The following is a 20157-nucleotide window of genomic DNA, read 5'->3' on the forward strand; positions in this document are numbered from 1 at the left end:
CTTGATACCACTCTCTCGCTTGCTCTCTCTCCCACACTATGTGGAAAATTTTGTGCGGCAGCCAAACAGTCAAGCGCAGGGGTTAATTTTTAGCTTCCTCCAAGCGCCTGGCGCATTGCCAGACCAATGAATTCTGGGAAAAGGCGAGTCTTGCCAAGTACAAACTGCCAACATTAAGCAGGCCTGACAGCGCCTCTCCTCCTCCAAACTTGGCAGCAGTTCAAAGTGCTCTTTCATTTGAGACTTTGGCAGCCTGCCAGCAGCATGCAGATTTACTTTACCTACTCTCTCTTCTTGCTTTCAGATGGAGCTGATAAATGCTGCTGTTGTTGTTGCCATGGGAATAATTCGGAGCTAGGCGACAGAGTGGTCCCGTGAATAACCACCTCTCATTTTCTCTCTTCGTGGCTCTTTCCTTTATGCAAATATTCTTTACAATTGAACCCACACACAACTTGTTAACCTATGGTGTTCTTATGGTTGGGAAAACAAAGCCTTTGTTCCATCAATGCAGAGATTGGTTTTCAGGGACCTTCACACAAGTCCTATTGTCCTTTGTCTTGTTTTGAACAGAATATATACTGTAATAATCAAAGATTATGAGTCAAAGATGGATCGTCAAAATTCCAAGCAACACTTCACAGACAAAAGATCCAATGATTCTTTAACGTTTTGAAAACACAGCAACCCCTCCCGCTCCCTTCTCTTACCTGGATCGCGCCAGTCGCTGGCAGCCGTCGGCTGGCGTTGCTATAGCAACCCCAGTAAGAGATTGCTGCGTGCTTCTGGTTGCCAAGCTGCTGCTGCTGTTGTCAGGGATGGCCGTCGGAAGTCTGCCATTTCCTGCAGAGACGGAGAGACGGCAGTAATCAGCCACTCGGTCTCCGACACCTGCCTCAGTCCAGTCAGCACTTTCCCTCCCCGCTCCCAGTATTCCACACGGGGACAGGGCCTTTCACAACACATAATGAGCCAGGGGCTCCGCGGGGCCTCGTGGGTTTCTAATGACATTTTAAGCACAATTCCCTTTCTTCTGTGGATATTTTACTAGTGTTAGTTTAAAACGCTGATTGCTGTAAATTATGGACAATATATGGATGAAGCTTTGAAACAGTAAAATGTCAGCCAGCCAGGAGGTCCAGGGTTAAGAATTTCCTCAAAAGGTTCACAAGATAAATGTCTCTTCTTGAAAACATTATGACGCTACATATACTATCACAACACTACTGGTGTGCTGACTCTACGCTGGAGAGGCATTGAATTCTTAACGTGCATCAGTGTTTTTCTACAGCGCAGCGCCGTCTATTCCATGCCCAACGCTTGCTGATATTTTCAAACAAATTCCAACCCACTTTCACAGCTGCTTAGCCTAATGACGGTAGACAGACACAGTGTTTATAGATGCTTAACCTTAATGGCGTTAGACAGACACAGTGTTTACAGATGGGAAATATCACATGTATTGTAGGAGGCTGTGGAAACAAACAGCCTTCACCACTGCAATAAATAGAGAGAGGCGAGTGCCTATTACATAGATACAAACAAAGCAACATACTTGCAGAACGTCTGGAAAAACTCTGCCGACACAAAGTAGTGCTCTGTACGCATGTCTAGTGCTCCCACACTGAGCAAAAAAGGTGCATTTAGTACGGTAAAATAATTAAATATTTGGCCTCGAGGGGGCAAATCTAATTCTGTCACTTTTGATGTTTCTGTAAATATACTGCTTGTTTTCCTACCAGACGACATGCACATTCCTTTCAGCCTACATTTAAGGCTGGCTTTTATTTTGAATGTTACCGCCCACCAGCCTGACAATGTTGATTTATCCCAAACACCTGGCTTCTTCCTTTGTGAGTTGCGAATGACAGGGAGGTTTTCGTTGTAGGCTGCTCTTGCCCACTATGCCATGATGGACCCAACTGACATAGTATATAGCGGCTGCAAACGTATGCTTTTGCAGCACCACTTTTCTTAGATTGAAATATCATAAACCATTGGATCATTTGTCATGATTCACTTCATTGTTTTCATGACTTTGACCTCTTGCAGATTTACTCCCACTCCCATTATGCAAATACAGATTTGCAACCTTCAGAGGGACAGCCAACTGTGAATTTCCCATCTAGGATGGAACGAAGGCAGAACGGAGGTGGGATAGGCCACTGGTGGGCAACTGTAAGTGCTGGAAAAAAAACCTGGGTTGTGGAGAAAAAAACAGCGGTTGGAAAAGATAACAGCAGCACGGTCTGAATGACAGGAATGGTAGCGTGGTTGGCACCCTGTAAGATAGCAACACAGGCCCCACCTCACCCCCTGTTGACCAGGCTGTCAGAGAAGGACATCACACTTATTATACAGTCTGCCATTTCTGCTGAAAAGGGCATCTCTGCAGGGGCCGGACACCACTAGAAGGCAGGGGTAGGAAAGTAGATTTTGCAGGGGGACGATATTTGTCAGATGGTCAGGTGGCCAGGAGAATAGAGAATAGTTTGTCATTTGTACACTGTAAATTGACAACTGTGCTGGAAAAGAGATGAAAAAATGTCAAGTTATAACATTGAGACACAATCAACACTTACATTGTCTCATATTACATATGGGAATATTTAGGAACAGAATTCCTGAATTGAAAAAAAAGCTGAATAATTGATTTTGCAGTCTTTTCAAAGTATGTGTAGCTGTAGCCCAAAATGGTGGCTGGAGTACTGGTAGCAAGAGCTTTGGGCCAGTAAATGAAAGCTTACCGGTTCTAAACTGATGAGGTAAATATATCTACCATTGTGCCCTTGAGCAAGTATCCTAACTCCAATAGCTCCTGTAAATTATTCTAATTTAGGGCTTCAGTTAAATGGCTAAAACACAAAATTAAAGAGTAAAAGGGAGTGAGAGTGTCAAAAGAGTGACTGGGTTTCTTTGCCATAAGAAGTCTCAATTACTTGAAGTCCACTTGTGTGAAATAAACGAGTCCCACAATCTCAGATTAAATCCACCTGGTTGTAACCAAAAGCATATCCAAAAACCAAGTCATGATGTAAAAAAAGAGTAAGCCACACTTAGAAAGTTCCCTGGAACACAGTTAAATCCCTTAGATGTTTTTTTGTTGTTGAAAGAATGTGGTACAAACATGGCTATGCCTGAAGCAGTCTGTCCACTGAAACAGATCGAGCAGACAGGGACGTTGGTAGCCAACTGTCTGTATATTGAAGAGGGTCATGGACAATGCCCTTGCTGAAAAACTGTCATCTATTGACCTCTGAGCAGAGAACAAAACGTAACATTTTGGCTTCAAGGCAAAACCTTTTGTGGTGCAAAGGAAACACTTCTCATCTCTTTGAGAACACCATCCTCACAGGAAATCATGGTGGTGGAAGCATCATGTTATGGAGATGATTTTCATCGGCAGAGACTGGGAAATGTTTCAGATCTGGGGGCAAGATGGATGAACCCAATAATAGGAAAATCCTAGAGGGAAAAACAGTATCAGTCTGCAACAGACCTTGGATATAACAGTGATCCTGAACACACAGTCAAGGATAAACTGGTTTAATTTTTTTAAGTGCTAGTTACCTTTTGTTTGACAATGAAACCATATTTTGCACATTTAAAATGATGTTCCTCAAATAAACCCCTTTTCATTCCAGACTGTAATGCAACAAATGAGAATGCTTATGCAATCCAGTGTAGGCGTTTTACATCGGGTTAAAGTTGATTACCGTCGTACTGGAACTGAGCCAGATGGCCCGTTCAAAGCCCACAGACAAATCGTCACTAAACAAAAACAGTGTCATAAGCGTGGTAATAGATCCTTTGTTTTCACAAGCTAAAGTGAGCGCTTTGGATAAAAACGCTTTATCTGCCTTCCACAAGAAAAACAAGCGTGAAAATTCTAATTCATTTAATTGAAAACAGTATGCGTCAGGTTGCTTAGTCGACAACTTAATGGCGTGGTGAAGGGCTTCCGCCCGATGCCAGATCACAGGGTACCTGGAACAAGCTTAATAAAACTACCTCACTGGTTGTATGGAGGTTCTTCGGGCACATTGGTTCAAGTAGCCGATGAATAGCTGCAGAGATGGTGTATACACTGCCACGTGAAATACTGGCCAGGTTGGCTAACGGCGACACTTGACAGAGACACCCAGTAACAAGCCCCTGAAGTCGGCAGGCCCCTCGATACAATTAGGGTTCACTGGTCACCATGTTAACTACAAGCTTCAACACTGTAACACAGATGCCCAGTAACAAGCAGCTCTGTCTCTTTAGTTTCCATTCCATTCCCTCTACTATCCGTCACGTACCAACCCTTTGACATTGATAAGAAGTGTCAAGGACTGGAACTTTAGCCAAAGAGACTGGTACTCAGACTACCTTTGGTAGGCAACATAAAGCAAAGGCCGCGGGATATAATTCTATCAAGGAGACGCGGTTAGCAGTACTCGCGCTAGTGAAGGCCACTCAGTCAGGCTCAAGCGAGGCAGAGAAAATGTGCGCTCACAGTTCTGAAGTGGTGGCATTGTTGTTGACCAACCACAGTAGAAAAGAAATGTGATGGAGATGGATCAACATATAACTCTCAACAGCTGGACCAGGGAGCTAGCTATTTGTTGTACCTGAAAAGGCCTTTAGTCTTATACCTCAGGGGCTGTAATCAGAGATCGGTATCCAAGTAATCAGAGATCGGAGTTGAGTCATAAAACCCAATTCGAAAGCCTTGAATCAAAGTAATTATACTATAAAACACTTAACTTCTATGTAATTCAATGGAATGTTTTCGGTCATCTGGAAGAAATGTTAAAACATGAATGACAGATTGTCTTCGCTTCATTATGAGTCTACCAAAGTTTATAAAAGCTATCCAAATGAAGACCCTGGTGAGGATAACATTAGGCTGATATATTTAAATGCAGATCAGAAAAGCAATTACATCGTCCTGTGTCCCAACTGGCACCATATTCCCCAAATAGTGCACTCTTCTTCAGCATAGGTTTATGGACCCCGGGCAAAAGGGGCGCACTACGACAAGGTATTTTGGAGGTAATTACCTCATGTGCTCTGGCTCTGTAACGGACGGGGAGGAAATACCCCTCAAAGGACATGATTAGACCAGAGTCTGTGTCATTCATCAGAATTAGACCCAGGCGAATAGATGAATGCTATAACTGTGTGTATGTGTGTGTGTGTGAATCCAGGTGACTGACGATGAAATACTTGAAGATTACCTCACTTTTTATGAAGAGAATATTACCGACCCTCCCGAGGACACATGTATGTAGTGCAGTTGTATTCAAGTCAGATTTGTGAACATGAATCGATTACGGGAGGAAGAGAAGAGAAAAGCAACTACAATGTGAGATGGCGTAACACAAGTCATTAGTGAGCTGGAGTTTAACTACATCAAGCAAGTCGCTCTACAAAATTACTATGGCTTTCTGGGTCCAAAATGTATACCATGGTCATCATGAATTACAATGGAACAGTCCGCAGCTATGTTTGCTGATTTCCATAGTGAGATATACCAAAATATGAGAAATGATTGATTCTGAAAAGTAATCTCATTATGCCAAAAGTTCACATCAAATAAGGCTCCGTCCTGTGCATCGACAAACGTAAGCAAGAGCATCCAATAACAAGTGGCCCGAACCATGTCATTTCAGGGCATGGGTGGTTTTTACATACGGTTTGATGATGTGTTTGAAACACAAAGACACAATCTAAAAATAGCCACTTCCAAAAGAGAGAGCAGCCTGGCAGCTGGAGGGGAATGAGAGAGAGGGGAAAAATTACAAGCACAATGAGTAGAAATAGCATGGTTGCCATGACAACTGGTTTGAAGATACTACCAGCAACAAAATGGTGCCACTTCAGACATCTTAAGTTATAACATCCTCTCTCTCCCACTCAGACATGGGCTAATCATCTCAATATCACACCAGTCACACCAGGTACAGAGCACAGGGTGGAACACCAGGTACAGAGCACAGGGTGGAACACCAGGTACAGAGCACAGGGTGGAACACCAGGTACAGAGCACAGGGTGGAACACCAGGTACAGAGCACAGGGTGGAACACCATGCACAGAACACAGGGTGGAACACCATGCACAGAACACAGGGTGGAACACCATGCACAGAACACAGGGTGGAACACCATGCACAGAACACAGGGTGGAACACCATGCACAGAACACAGGGTGGAACACCATGCACAGAACACAGGGTGGAACACCAGGTACAGAACACAGGGTGGAACACCAGGTACAGAACACAGGGTGGAACACCAGGTACAGAACACAGGGTGGAACACCAGGTACAGAACACAGGGTGGAACACCAGGTACAGAACACAGGGTGGAACACGATGTTGTGCTGCAATAGTGATGATGAATCGGCAACAATTTTACTGTAGAGACTAGTGATTGCGGGCAAAAAGAAATCAATACCGTTGCATATCGGAAATGTTACTTTTAACAACATCTTCCTCTTTAGCTTTCGACTATAACGGCAGCAGAACTCAGTTCTCTTCCCCTCAAGGCTTGTTGTTTATATTTTCTTAGGGAAAACCAACTAGTGCTTTTATTTCAATGATTGGTCACAGATTTTACTTAACGGTTCTAGCTTGTCGTCCTGCGGCAGACGTATGGTGAGTAACATGGTGACAACATGTTGGGAACAGCAAATCACACAAAAAAAGACATAAAATGGAATTGCTCTAGAAATGGCACCGAAGTGGGTATATCGTGTTGTGGAGTCCCTGGCAATTCCAAGACTACCCGAATGACCTGACAGTCCATTAAACAAAAAGTCACAAACAGGAATGTACTGAATACAAATGCCAAAAGCTTGTAACCAATTCAGAGAATTCCCTCCAACAGTATTGCTGGCTCCGTGCTGGCCAAATAAAACCTGTCAGTTGGCCAAACAAAGCACGCATATCTACCAGTCAATCTAACAAGACTAATGCATTACCCAATTCTATGGCATTCTCTCTTATACGCCCACACGCTCCCACACTCACCGATACATACACTGATGCTGTCTATGCCATAATTAACTCTCCATTCACTGCCACACATCCATCACCATGGTCACAGGCCGCACAGCTTCACTCCCGAGAAAGCAATTCCACGTTGTTGTTGTGTGGGTGTGTGTGTGTGTGTGTGTGTGTGTGTGTGTGTGAGAGATTGGCGAGCACCATCCTAGAGAGGGGGGGCCGATTAGATTGAAAGGAAGATTGTGTGAGGCTTTCGGAGCGCAGCGTCTAGGCTGTAGAAGAACCCAGCAGTGACCTTTCCTAAACAACGTGTAGCTTGCTGCCAGCACACAAATTAAAAGTTGAACTGAGGACAAAGGAGGACAAGCCAGTACCAGCCTGCTCCTGGAGGTTAAACGATACAATGGACAGTAGTACTTCTATCACCTTTCTGAAGGTACTTCTTTAAAGACACCATTGCCTGTGTCTCCTATAGGAAATGGCTGAGGGCGGAGAAACCACTTTCTTCAACCTTTGTGCTCTTCGTACAGATTTCTTAACATGAAACACATCAAGAATAACCTTTGCATCAAAGAAAATGATATATATTTGGGATATGACACTCCTAGTTGGCTATCGATAAACCAAACTCGGCTGTAATTCTGCAAAGCACTGAAGGGAGCAGTCTGTCTTTTTGCCTGTCTACATATGCACAGCCATGCAGGAATCAGTGACATTGTATTCACCTGAATGCTTTCGCCCTAATTGAGTTTTACACCAGCAGAGAGGAGCAAAGCTAATCTTCCCATCCAACTGAATGGGTACTGGCAGGCCACATAGTTCATCAGCATTACTGAGATAATTTATTCATTCAGTGCATTGTGTCAACCTTTTAAGACCACCACCCTTTTACCTATACGGTAAAAACAACACCCTTTTACCTATACGGTAAAAACAACACCCTTTTACCTATACGGTAAAAACAACACCCTTTTACCTATACGGTAAAAACAACACCCTTTTACCTATACGGTAAAAACAACACCCTTTTACCTATATGGTAAAAACAACACCTAATCTACTATATTGTGAAAACACCACTCTTTCCCCTATACTGTAAAAAACAACACTGTTTCTACCATAACGTGAAAACACCACTCTTTCCCCTATACTGTAAAAGAACAGTCAGGGGTGTTTTTTATGGATCTCATTAGCATGTCCAGTGTTCAGGAAACGACTACATTCTGAGGTTTGTGTCTGGGGAGAACAGAGGGAGAACAGGAGGAGAACCGGGGGAGAACCAGCAGGACCCACTGGCCATTGCAATAATCCCAACGTCTTGATGCTCGTCCAACGGAGCCAAACACTGGAAGGTTGTGTGTGATTACCACCAAAATGAGACCGAGATGTGACTGACGGCCAAAACGTCAGCTGCATTTATGGCATTATGCATTTATCGTTGTCCCCCACAAACAGCACAAACAACATGTTATTCGCAGGCCTTCTCGCAACTAATGCAATTATACACAGACAGAGAATAATTCCAAACACACCTTTGACTTAGTATGCAGTGCAGCCAGGGCTGTTGAATAATGCAGGATTTTAATCCAGTGGGTAACATTTGAGGTGTTACCAGTAATGCAGATCCTGACAGTACAACGCCCGCTGACCTGACTGCAGTATGTGTTGACAATGGTCCAATGGAAATGTGTGCCGTTGGCATCGACATAGAATGACTAATGACTTAGATTTAAATGATGTGATGATTTCAAAGAGGGGAGTGCAGAAGGCAAATAGCTGTTAGTTCCAAGAAGCGAGGTGGTAATGTATGTGTTTTGTATTCCATGGTGTCACGAAGGTGAGAGAGAAATATAAAGGTTCCAAATCAACAATAAAATAACTATGTGAAATTAGAGACAATTTTAAACCTGTTTTCTATTATTTTGAATAAACACTACCGTTTTATAAAATCATCAGCAAAACGACCTGCCTCCTGCAAAGCCAGAATATTTGACACTACTGCCCTCAAGTGGTGTAAATACAAAATTCACATACAATACCATTCGAAAGGGGTCACTAAGAAATGCCTTTGTTTTCAAAAGAAAAGCTATTTATTTTCCATTAAAATAACATCAAACTGATCAGAAATACAGTGTAGACATTGTTAATGTTGTAAATTACTATTGTAGCTGGAAAGAGCTGATTTTCAATGGAATATCTACAAAGGTGTACAGGGGCCCATTATCAGAAACCATCAGTCTTGTGTTCCAAAGGCACGTTATGTTTGCTAATCCAAGCTAATCATTTAAAATGGCTATGTGATCAGTAGAAAACCCTTTTGCAATTATGTTAGCACAGCTGAAAACTGTTGTGCTGATAAAAGAAGCAATAAAACTGATCTCCTTTAGACTAGTTGAGAAACTAAATCAGCATTAATTGTGGGTTTGACTACAGGCTCAAAATGGCCAGAAACAAATAACTTTCTTTTGAAACTCATCATTCTATTCTTGTTCAGAGAAATTAAGGCTATTCCATGCAAGAAATTGCCAAGAAACTGAAGATTTCGTACAACATTGTGTACTACTCCCTTCACAGAACAGCACAAACAGGCTCTAACAAGAATAGAACGAGGAGTGGGAGGCCCTGATGAACAAGTGACAAAGAGGACAAAAACATGAAAATGTCTAGTTTGAGAAACAGATGCCTCACAGGTCCTCAACTGGCAGCTTCATTAAATAATACCTGCAAAACACCAGTCTCAACATCGACAGTGAAGAGGTGACTTTGGGATTCACATCCAAAGGTAAGATAATCGTACTCCCTACAAAGTGGACTAGTTTTGAAAGGCTGTGCACTATAGGGGGAATACATTGCTTGCAGAATGAAGGACGTTAGAGGCAGTTTTGCATCCCAATGCTAACTGCTAATATTAGCACCATAAATAGATATCCAGAAGTAAAAACGTATCGAACTAACGGAACAGCTACACGAGAGATATTAAATGTCAGACGTTACCATAAAAAAAATTGCCATTATGGAACACCTCCACTGAAATCAATGACAGCTGCTATACCGCTTGTGTTGGCAGTGTCCAAGAGTCAGAAATTGCTTAGGTTTAATTCCGGATGCCTGACGTACAGGTTTATTCTGACTTGTGAATGGGATCCTAAAAACATGAAAGAACAGCAGGTCTCCAGGGACACGGCTGGGTAACCCTACTTTCCACCAACCTTGAGCAGGGCCAGGTGTTTTCTGTGTGTTGGAGCAGAGCTGCTGTGTACTGTCATGGGTTTTGGAGGTGTTCCAGCATGTGGGCTTTGGGATGACCCTGCGAGGAGCTGGGGTCTCCAGGGGGCTCTTACCCCCTCCTCTCCACTGCCTGGATGGTTCTGTAGAGAAAATAGACAAGACAGACAGACAGCTTACACATGAACTCTGTATATATAAAAGCGGCCTCCATGAAAATGGAAAACTATTGCGTCATATCTTACCGACCAGGATAACTTTAAACAGGTACTATTTTATTTCATAACAACAGATCATAATGTGCTCTTGGTCTTTTGGTTCAGGTAACTGACTGAGGGAAACAGCAGCATACTTGTTGCCAGATCCAGGGAGGGAGAGTTTGTAACATCAAGGTGGGTACCGTGAACGTGACTGGACGGGTCCAGTGTAGCCTGAGGTTCTGGAAGCACAGGTGCAGCCGGGCCCGTGTTTGGCATGGAGGGCGTGGACACAGGGGCAGTCACTAGACCCAGAGCAGAGCCCAGGAGACGGTTCTAAGAGGGGGACAGGCGCACAAAGCAGTCAGGATGGTTGTTGAACAACTACAAACAATCAAGTATGAAATAGAGGAAATGGGCAATAGAAAAACAAGTCCCCTGAACCACACACGCTGCTTCAAACCCTATAGAAATGCTCTGAGCTGCGACAGAAGTAAATCGCCAGGAGGACGGAGACTTGAAAGCTCAGTGCTCCCTCCTACGGTACCTGCAACTCCATCTGTTGGCTCTGGACCCACTCCAGGTGCTGCAGTCTCTGCTGGGTTAGGGCATTTAGCTGCTCCTCAAGCTGGATCACCCTTCCTGAAGCCCTGGCCTCCTGAACTTTACCTGGGCACCAGTCTGACTCAACCAGCCTCCGTAGCTCATCCGACACCTGGGTGACTCGCACCTCCATGTCACTCTGAGCCTGTGAAGGAAGTCAGAAACAAATGGGGTGTCCCTGGCGAGCAGAATTTCACTAAGCGTGTAGGCTTCAGGAATGGGATTTCAGCTCTCTCAAATGGCACTGTAATCTCAGGAATACGTTGGGGGAGATGGGGCTTCGGCAGTACCTTGAGGAGCGGGGCTGTGGCGGCAATGGCTGCAGCTGTCAGAACAGCTGCAGTGGAGGCTGTTCCCTGGTCCCCTGACAGGACTGAAGCAGGCTGCCTTTCTAGGCTCGGTGCTGGCCTCTGGTCTAGGAACTGCACTTTCACCTCCCGCCTCAAGGGGGCCGTCTGAGATCTTAAAGAGAACCGTATCGAGCGGCGTTGTAATGGCTGACGTCAAAAGATTTGTGTTATGATATACACTACCATTCAAAACTTTGGGGTCACTTAGAAATGTCATTGTTTTCCGTGAAAACATACACAAAATGAGTTTGAATAGGAAAAATGGGTAAATAAATCTGAAAAAAAAGTAACTGACAAGGATAGAAATAACGATTTTTTTATAGAAATAATAATCCATTAAACTTCACCTTCATCAATGAATCCTACATTTGCAGCAATAATATCCTTGCAGACCTTTGGCATTCTAGCTGTCAATTTGTTGAGGTAATCTAAAGAGATTTCACCCCATGCTTCCTGAAGCACCTCCCACAAATTGGATTTGCTTGATGGGCACTTCTTATGTACCATACGGTCAAGCTGCTCCCGCAATAGCTAAATAGGGTTAAAATCCTGTGACTGTGGTGGCCATTCCATTATAAACAGAACACCAGCTGACTGCTTCTTCCCTAAATAGCTCTTATATACTTTGGGTCATTGTCCTGGTGTAGGAGGAAAATGACTCCAATCAAGCACTCTCCACAGGGTATGGCATGGTGTAACAAAATGGAGTGATAGTCTTCCTTCTTCAAGTTCCCGTTTACCCTGTACAAATCTCCAACTTTACCACCACTAAAGCACCCACTGACCATTACATTGCCTCCACCACGCTTGGCAGATGGCATCAAAAACTCTTCAAGCATCTTTTGATTTGGTTTCTCAAACTAAACACTAATGTATTTCCCCTTGCTCAGTGGTGCACCAGGGCCTCCCACTCCTATTCTGGTTAGAGCCAGTTTGGATGTTCTGCGAAAGGGAGTGGTACCCAATGCTGTACGACATCTTTAGTTTCTTGGTAATTTCTCATAAAATAGCCTTCATTTCTCAGAACAAGAGTTTCAGAAGGAAGTTCTTTGTTTCTGGTCATTTTGAGCCTGTAATAGAACCCACAATTGCTGATGCTCCAGATACTCAACTTATACACACACAAATACCTTTGTCAGGTAAAATTTTTTAACTTCCCAAGGCGTTATGCCAGTTTTACCTCTGTTTAAGAGCTGCCAAAACTGCCTCTTTGCCACCCACAGCATATCGGGATATTAACAGCTCTTGGCCTATGAGAGAATCCACAAGTGCAGTAGGCTTAGGATACAAAATGGCATAAATGATTGAGGCAGCACATAATCATTGACAGCATACTGTACAACGGATCAGAGGTTACCTACCATTGTCCTTGCTGCCCTTTTGATGACCAGAGGGAGGACGTGTCACTTTCATATCTATATAAGGCACCTGGAAATGACATGAGAGCAGTTCAAACCAGATTGCACTTTTGTGCACAGCTCTAGAGGGCACACATTGACTTACATATAAACCAACCTAAATATTTTACTGCACAACCTGGAATTATAATTTAGGAGCACCAGCTCAAACATTTTTCAGTGTGCACTTTCTTTGTGGGGCACTGTTGACTTTACAAACTCCTCTCAGAAAAGACAAGATAGAAGACATGTCTTACTTTGGATTCTTTCTCTGGGTATCTTTTTCTCTGACTCTTTATGCATGCTTTATTTCCATCTGGAAAAGACAACATCCAAAAGCAAAATGTTGGACAGACTGTAATCTATTGCATGTATTACAATGCAACTACAATACAATATAAAAGCTTCATTTGCATACCTGAGCTTAAAACTGATGGCAGGTTTGCTTGCATGGCAGGGGGAATATTCCTATGTACTAGTTTCCTTGTCTGATTCTGCTTTTCAGTGTTTGGTGGCTTGTCAAGTAAAGGGGATTGGGCAAAATCACGCAACTTATTTACTGTTATCTTTACATTGTCTCTTTTACTATCATAGCTCTGCTCAGGATAGTGAATCCTAGTTGCACGAATCAACACGTCCCCAGCGTCAGAACTTGAAGTGGATTCATCAAGGTTTATATTATTTGCAAATTTCGGAAGGTCAGATTCGCTCAGAACAGTATGAGCCATATCTCATCAACTCGCAGACACCCAACCTATTAGCTAGTAGTACATGTCATAAAGCCAGCAGATTACTTTACATGGTTTGGTTACTATAATTTTAATGATACCACCGAGGCCGGCCATGCATTACACATAACATAAGTTTTACTTGCCATGGGATCTTGTAATAGATACTGTATTTTAACAACCATTGGTGTTCTTTTGTTTAGTAATTCGATATTTTAAATATCCCGCTTCACGATTGTTTGTTGACGCGTTAGCTATTTTGATTGCTAACGTAAGTTAGCCTGTAGCGTAACGTTATTCTACAAAATGCACTCTGAAAGCAGACCACGACAAAACTCGCTATATAACTAATCTAAACCTGTGTAATAGTACACAAACCTAATCGGTTGAGAAATTATTTCCACCTAAGTTTAGAATCGACAAAATACAACATGATACAAAAATCAACGCAGCAACTGTTGACCTAATCAAATGTTGCTGTCAACAATAACTTCCGGGAAACAACCAATCCTCGGAGAAACATCGCTAACTGATGCTGGGTATTGTTGAGGCACCGGGCAAATTTATGAAAATGCGAAATTAAACATATGCTATATATAGTTAATAGGTATGCAAATGAATTATACAATTACGGAAGTGTTAACAAGTAACGCAAAGATGAGGAACTGAATGTTGTCTGTTATCTAACTACCTTGTATTAAACCGGAGTGTTTATGATGTTACATTAAGTTATACTTAATTTCAAACTTAGGTTATTATATTCGACAATTTACCTTTCGCTTTGATCCCAAAACAGATTAATTTAACAAATAAAATTGTTCATGGTATTATGTAAATTACTTTATGCTTCAAGAACAATCTCTAATGTCCAATTACAAACGTTTAAAATGTCTCGAATCTGAATTGGTGCCGCAAACACTACTGTCCCCTTCACAACATGTCACATGTCCTTCGGAGCCTTTTTGGGGGTGTTGACTTCGTTGGGTTAAAGAAAGGTGTATTTTTTTCTGCGAAGAAAAGCATAATAACCAGGTGAAAATTCAATTTGATATCAAATGTATGTCATATATTCAGAAGCTTTATTTAACCTGCAGATATGCGTGCTACAAATTAGTTACCCCGTGTCAACCTTACCACACTGCTAGCTGTAGCTGCACACTGCGTTAACGGTAACGTTATGTTAACTAGCTAACGTTGGCTAGCTAGATAACACAACAATAACCCTATACAGCAGTTATGGATATATGGACATATACAGCAGTTATGAATATTTGGACATTTATGAACGTACGTTCAGGTGTACTGGCTTTATAGCTAATCCGCTATATCGTGGTATGTTTTGTATTGCCTTCCACCAAAACCCCTTTTATGAGTTAGGGTTCTTAAGCTATCTTAGAGTATACTCAGCTAGGAATAGTTAGCGACAGAGAGTGAAAGTACGTACTGTACAATCGTATAAGGATAGGGCTGTCAGTCAGTTACGTTAATTATTAGGTGTAACTTCAATCCAACAGAAATCTTCTCTGAATAACCATGGCTGCCCAAGCAACAGAAGCGGACCAGATTAAACAGGTAAGTACATTTTTGATTGGTCTCATACACAAATCAATCTGGGTTAATCTAATTAAATTTTGATTATTTCTGAAATGTTGTTTGTGTTAACAGTTCAAAGAATTTCTTGGCACCTACAACAAACTCACAGAGAACTGCTTCATGGACTGTGTTAAGGATTTTACCACTAGGGAAGTGAAGTCAGATGAGGTAGGTTATTGTCCTTTGTCTTCAAGAATGAGGTTGTGTACAAGGGTACTGGCAGTGTTGCTTTTCAACAACATGTCATCAGGGTTCCCGTATGTAGTCCGATGTAAAATTGTACGAAGTTAGCTTATTACATTGGACACTGGTGTTTTGAGCATGATATAGATGTTATGTACCTGTGTCCCCCACCTCAGTCCACCTGCTCGGAGAGTTGCCTTCAGAAGTACCTGAAGATGACTCAGCGCATCTCCATGCGTTTCCAGGAGTACCACATCCAGCAGAACGAAGCCCTGGCTCAGAAAGCAGGCTTAATTGGACCACGGTAGAGAGCAACAGCTCTTTACATGGGACTGATATGTTGCGCCAGGAATCACCATCCTGTCTGTTCACAACAAACCTCCACACCGCCACGGAGGGGTCCTTAATGAATCAGTGGACGACTAACGACAGACATTAACTGGTCTGTGTCCTGGCCTACCTCACCTGGTTCTTTGGTGGGGACAGATGACTGCTTAGACACTTCTATTCCAAAATCTGTCATGAGCCCTCCTGGATAAGACAGATAATGACATCATGTTAAATTGTGATCAAGGCTGAACGGGATATAAATATACAAAAAAATACCCTTTGTTTTTTTGTGGTTGTGTTTATGAAATAGTCTGTGATTGTACAAATGTTTATGATGGACATGGACTATTAATAGTTTGGCATGGCCATCCTGTAAGAATATTCTCCATTAAGTTCGCTAACTCAGTGTCTCATACAACTGACCGACCATCACCCACTTTACCTTGTGCGCTATTCAATAAACTCAATTATACAGTGGCATACTGCAAATTCACTGGTTGTTTTCAACAAAGCTATACAATGGGATTGTGAGTGTTCTGATGTTTGACCTCTGTACAAATTAGAAGTTGATGCCATCTAATGGTAATGGATGGTCACTACAACATAAACTTTATAAATAATGAAATAGCTCAAAGATGTAACTGTCCTCATTTACAAACTTGTGATCCTTCAAGGATATTTGCATATAGATGCATTACCATCGTCCCTCCCAATAGCCCTGAACTGTTGTATATTGGCAATAAGCCACAACATTGAGGTGCCTTTTTGCTATTACAAACCCAACACCAATTTAATCTGTACACTGACTGTCATGCCCTTGGAGTAGTCTTATGATCTAGTTGCTTTGAATAATGATTGGCTGATAGCTGGAGTTACACCACTTTCTACTGTTCTAAATGCATTGGTAACCAGTTTATAAATGTGATATTTGGGCAATTAAGTGCTATTTCCTGGCACGCCAATACTTCATTCATAAGAACAGCTCATAGCCTTGGTATATTGGCCATATACCACACTCCTCAGACCTTACTGAAATAGTGATTCATCTATGATTAAGGTTAATTCAGACAATCCTAGCAAAATGCCTTGTGATCCCCAACCTGGTAAAAGCACAAGTGCTACTTGAATGTTCCACACCCATCTCCCATTGACATATTTCCCTAAAGTGATAGCACACAAGTAGATGCAGCACATCCACTAGAGCCAGATTTCTGTCCAAGTGACAAGTCCTTCCACATGTCCACTTAACTGAAATTCAGTATTACACAAGGGAAGTATTTAAAAACTTTATTAGAAATGAAGAGAGCTCTGCTTATTTTACATAAAGATACAATGGCTTTATTCAGGGACTCTTAATTCCTTCTTTCTTTCTTCCGGGAATCTTTAGGTAAACTTAGATTTTAAAGGAAGTATGTTTTTCCACAAAGAAATCAAGTGTATAAAGCATACAATGATCAATGTTCTGAATGCTTTCATTCTCTAGGGTTTCATTCAGACGAATGCTGATACTCACTGGTTCAGTATGTACAGTCTAATGAAGTGTGCACATATTTCTACCAACTTGACATAGAAAAAGGAAAGGGTTTTAATATACTGGTACAAAGTTGAGCTTTAGAAAAATTATATAAATCATTCTTTACAGTCTTTGTAAAATGTATTTTTCAAATACATGGTTTTGGAAGATCTATATACAAAAGAAAGAATCATAAGAAACCCCTGGGCGTAACATACATGCTTCTTCTGCAACTGTTTTATTTAATTGGTCAGAACTCAATGTCCAAAATAAGAATGAATGCTTTAAATTATAACAAATACAAGTACCAATAAACAGTGACAAATTGTAAAGGCCACCAAATGATGGTGTTCCCCGAAAGTCATCTAGGGAAAAACAAACATGAAGAGAAGGTCGTGGGCCCTACTGAACATGGGGTGGGGTGGCATATGTACTGCACAGTAGCTACCCAATTGAAACATCACAGTCAAAGTCTGCTTTTAGATGAGCATGTGACATTATTTCAACATCATACTTTCCCACGGTCCAAACTATTGAAGGTAAATGTCTCTATATTGTAAAAAATACAAAATGTGTCAACTGACAGAATAAATATATTTAACAATGCAAGATACCTTTATTTTACACAATTTCAGGTCTAGAAATCTTTCATTAAATAACTTCACTGCTGTGATATATACTTTTTGAAATTTTCCATACTAAAATAAAAACTCTGCAATTACATATAAAAAAGACAAAATACACTTGCAAAGGAAATTAGTCCACTGAAAACAGTTTCTCCTGTGTTCCACTGTAAACCTTTTTCTTTTAATATATAGTTTTTCCTTTTCTTAAAAGATAACCAAAAAATAGTTTGCATAATTCATCTGTGCTAACACACTGCAATAGTGGAAGACAACGGCTGCAATTTTCAGTAAACTATATTCCCTTTCGCAATTGAATTTGTCCCATTTTTCCAAAATAGGGCACTCTGCTGTAACGTGTACTTTGGCAGTTCTGACGGAGCAAGAGAACATAATTGACCTTTTTCGCAAACCATGTCCAGCTGGCTCAGTGACCAATATTAACATATCTAGGGACTCTTTACATTGTAGATTAGATACATTGTATTTGTCTTGTTGTGTTTGTCTGGTTTTGCTGACAGGCCCGTCACTGATTCATTACTGCATCCGGATTGTCCCCGTTCGGGGGAACCAGGAGGTTGTATCCGTTTCTGCGGATCTGACAGGGCGGGAGAACAAAAGTGCCATGGACTGTTCCGGCAAGTCTAAAAGGGGTCTGGGCTAGGAGTTTGTGGGGTCCTTAGTTTCCTTTACATTCAACTCACATGGATCCATATCCTGACCACACTGCGATAGGTGGACTATAATGACCACAAGACGAGAAAGTGCCGGAGGTGGGAGTGGCCAAGTGGTGGATGGGATATGATAGGAGGGATCTGGGTTTAAATGAAATGGGGGGGGGGGGGGGGGGGGGCAGTCGAGTGCTTCTGGCCGCTTGCTGTGGTGTGTAAGTACGTAGGTGCACACCAAAATGTCAGCCCTGTGCCCTACATAGTGTAATTTCTTTGACCAGGTCTCAGGCCATCTGACCTAGGCTTCTGGATAAAAGATATGCACTACACAGGGAACAGGGAGCCATTTGAGACGCACCCCGTGTCTCCAGGTAGGCAGCGGTATGCTGTGAAGGCAGGCGGGGCGGGTGCCATTGACATCCGGGGGAGGAGGCGTGTCATCACCTGCACTCGACAGCCACAGTGTTCTGAGTGGGAGAGGCGGAGGAGGGGCTCATCCCGGTGTCTGAGGAGCCGGACGACGTTGACGCTGTCGTGTGGGACACTGGGAGGGAGGAGAGGGAGAGGTTAGACATCAGAAAGCATCGCTGGGAGGGAGGTGAGGGAGAGGTTAGACATCAGAAAGCATCGCTGGGAGGGAGGTGAGGGAGAGGTTAGACATCAGAAAGCATCGCTGGGAGGGAGGTGAGGGAGAGGTTAGACATCAGAAAGCATCGCTGGGAGGGAGGTGAGGGAGAGGTTAGACATCAGAAAGCATCGCTGGGAGGGAGGTGAGGTTAGACATCAGAAAGCATCGCTGGGAGGGAGGTGAGGTTAGACATCAGAAAGCATCGCTGGGAGGGAGGTGAGGTTAGACATCAGAAAGCATCGCTGGGAGGGAGGTGAGGTTAGACATCAGAAAGCATCGCTGGGAGGGAGGTGAGGTTAGACATCAGAAAGCATCGCTGGGAGGGAGGTGAGGTTAGACATCAGAAAGCATCGCTGGGAGGGAGGTGAGGGAGAGGTTAGACATCAGAAAGCATCGCTGGGAGGGAGGTGAGGGAGAGGTTAGACATCAGAAAGCATCGCTGGGAGGGAGGTGAGGGAGAGGTTAGACATCAGAAAGCATCGCTGGGAGGGAGGTGAGGGAGAGGTTAGACATCAGAAAGCATCGCTGGGAGGGAGGTGAGGGAGAGGTTAGACATCAGAAAGCATCGCTGGGAGGGAGGTGAGGGAGAGGTTAGACATCAGAAAGCATCGCTGGGCTGAGAGGCAAGCGTGAAAGACGAGCAATCCTACCTTCTCTTTCTTTCTTCTTTAACCTCTTCCGCCTCCTGTCTATGGAGGCCACTTCCGACTTCAGTGTCATGTAGTACTTCTTTATATCCTTTAGTTTGTCTTGCAAGAAGGATATCCTCTCAGCACTTGTCATGTTGTCCAGTTCATCTGTTCATAGACACCAAGGCTCTTATTGAAATGGTCTGAGACTGACTGGACTAATAAAAATGACTTCACCCATTCAGCTATAATACTACGCATACTTTCAACTCAAAATATTTGATGCTTTTACACAAGGCCAACTAACAAACATTGACGATTGCATACAGTGAGATACATTATAGCATTTGACCATTTATATAAAATATGGGGGTAAGACAACAATAATGAACGAATTAGCCCCATGGAATCACAAAATGTAGACATGAAAATGGGATTTTCAAAAAATATTAAAATGCACTGAACTTAGTAGGGAATCAAATAAATGTCAAATTA

The 20157-nt window shown here is 42.6% G+C and overlaps 3 protein-coding genes across 8 annotated transcripts in view; 1 reads left to right on the forward strand and 2 right to left on the reverse strand.

The window, feature by feature from the left end:
* The window catches only part of kiaa0586 (KIAA0586 ortholog), a 91795-nt gene extending 77484 nt beyond the window's left edge, over positions 1 to 14311 (reverse strand). For all 3 annotated transcript variants that reach the window (XM_010904956.3, XM_020054052.2, XM_010904955.3), the window contains exons 1-9: positions 13183 to 14311; positions 13022 to 13080; positions 12729 to 12795; positions 12548 to 12617; positions 11308 to 11479; positions 10962 to 11162; positions 10618 to 10750; positions 10202 to 10360; positions 711 to 843 (exon numbers count right to left, since the gene is read on the reverse strand). In XM_010904956.3, coding sequence (XP_010903258.2) covers positions 711 to 843; positions 10202 to 10360; positions 10618 to 10750; positions 10962 to 11162; positions 11308 to 11479; positions 12548 to 12617; positions 12729 to 12795; positions 13022 to 13080; positions 13183 to 13492 — 1304 coding nt within the window. In that variant the 5' untranslated portion in view covers positions 13493 to 14311. The remainder of the gene's footprint in view (positions 1 to 710; positions 844 to 10201; positions 10361 to 10617; positions 10751 to 10961; positions 11163 to 11307; positions 11480 to 12547; positions 12618 to 12728; positions 12796 to 13021; positions 13081 to 13182) is intronic.
* Positions 14312 to 14424: 113 nt separating this feature from the next.
* Positions 14425 to 16078, forward strand: timm9 (translocase of inner mitochondrial membrane 9 homolog). 2 transcript variants are annotated; one of them, XM_010904953.4, is made up of 4 exons: positions 14425 to 14549; positions 15007 to 15064; positions 15158 to 15253; positions 15445 to 16078. In XM_010904953.4, exons 2-4 carry the CDS (start codon positions 15026 to 15028, stop codon positions 15574 to 15576), a joined length of 267 nt encoding a protein of 88 aa, XP_010903255.1. In that variant the 5' UTR covers positions 14425 to 14549; positions 15007 to 15025; the 3' UTR covers positions 15577 to 16078. The 2 variants fall into 2 exon arrangements, with proteins under 2 accessions (XP_010903255.1, XP_010903254.1); XM_010904952.3 differs by having other exon boundaries at positions 14432 to 14524.
* A 792-nt stretch (positions 16079 to 16870) lies between these two features.
* The window catches only part of arid4a (AT rich interactive domain 4A (RBP1-like)), a 33883-nt gene continuing 30596 nt past the window's right edge, over positions 16871 to 20157 (reverse strand). For 2 of the 3 annotated variants that reach the window (XM_029125367.2, XM_029125366.2), the window contains exons 23-24: positions 19684 to 19830; positions 18846 to 18949 (exon numbers count right to left, since the gene is read on the reverse strand). In XM_029125367.2, the coding sequence (XP_028981200.2) occupies positions 18846 to 18949; positions 19684 to 19830 (251 nt within the window). Of the gene's footprint in view, positions 18950 to 19683; positions 19831 to 20157 lie in introns of all 3 variants that reach the window. The other variant, XM_029125365.2, reaches the window with a different exon arrangement.

The sequence above is a fragment of the Esox lucius genome, chromosome 15 (genome assembly GCF_011004845.1).
Source record: "Esox lucius isolate fEsoLuc1 chromosome 15, fEsoLuc1.pri, whole genome shotgun sequence".
NCBI lineage: Eukaryota > Metazoa > Chordata > Actinopteri > Esociformes > Esocidae > Esox > Esox lucius.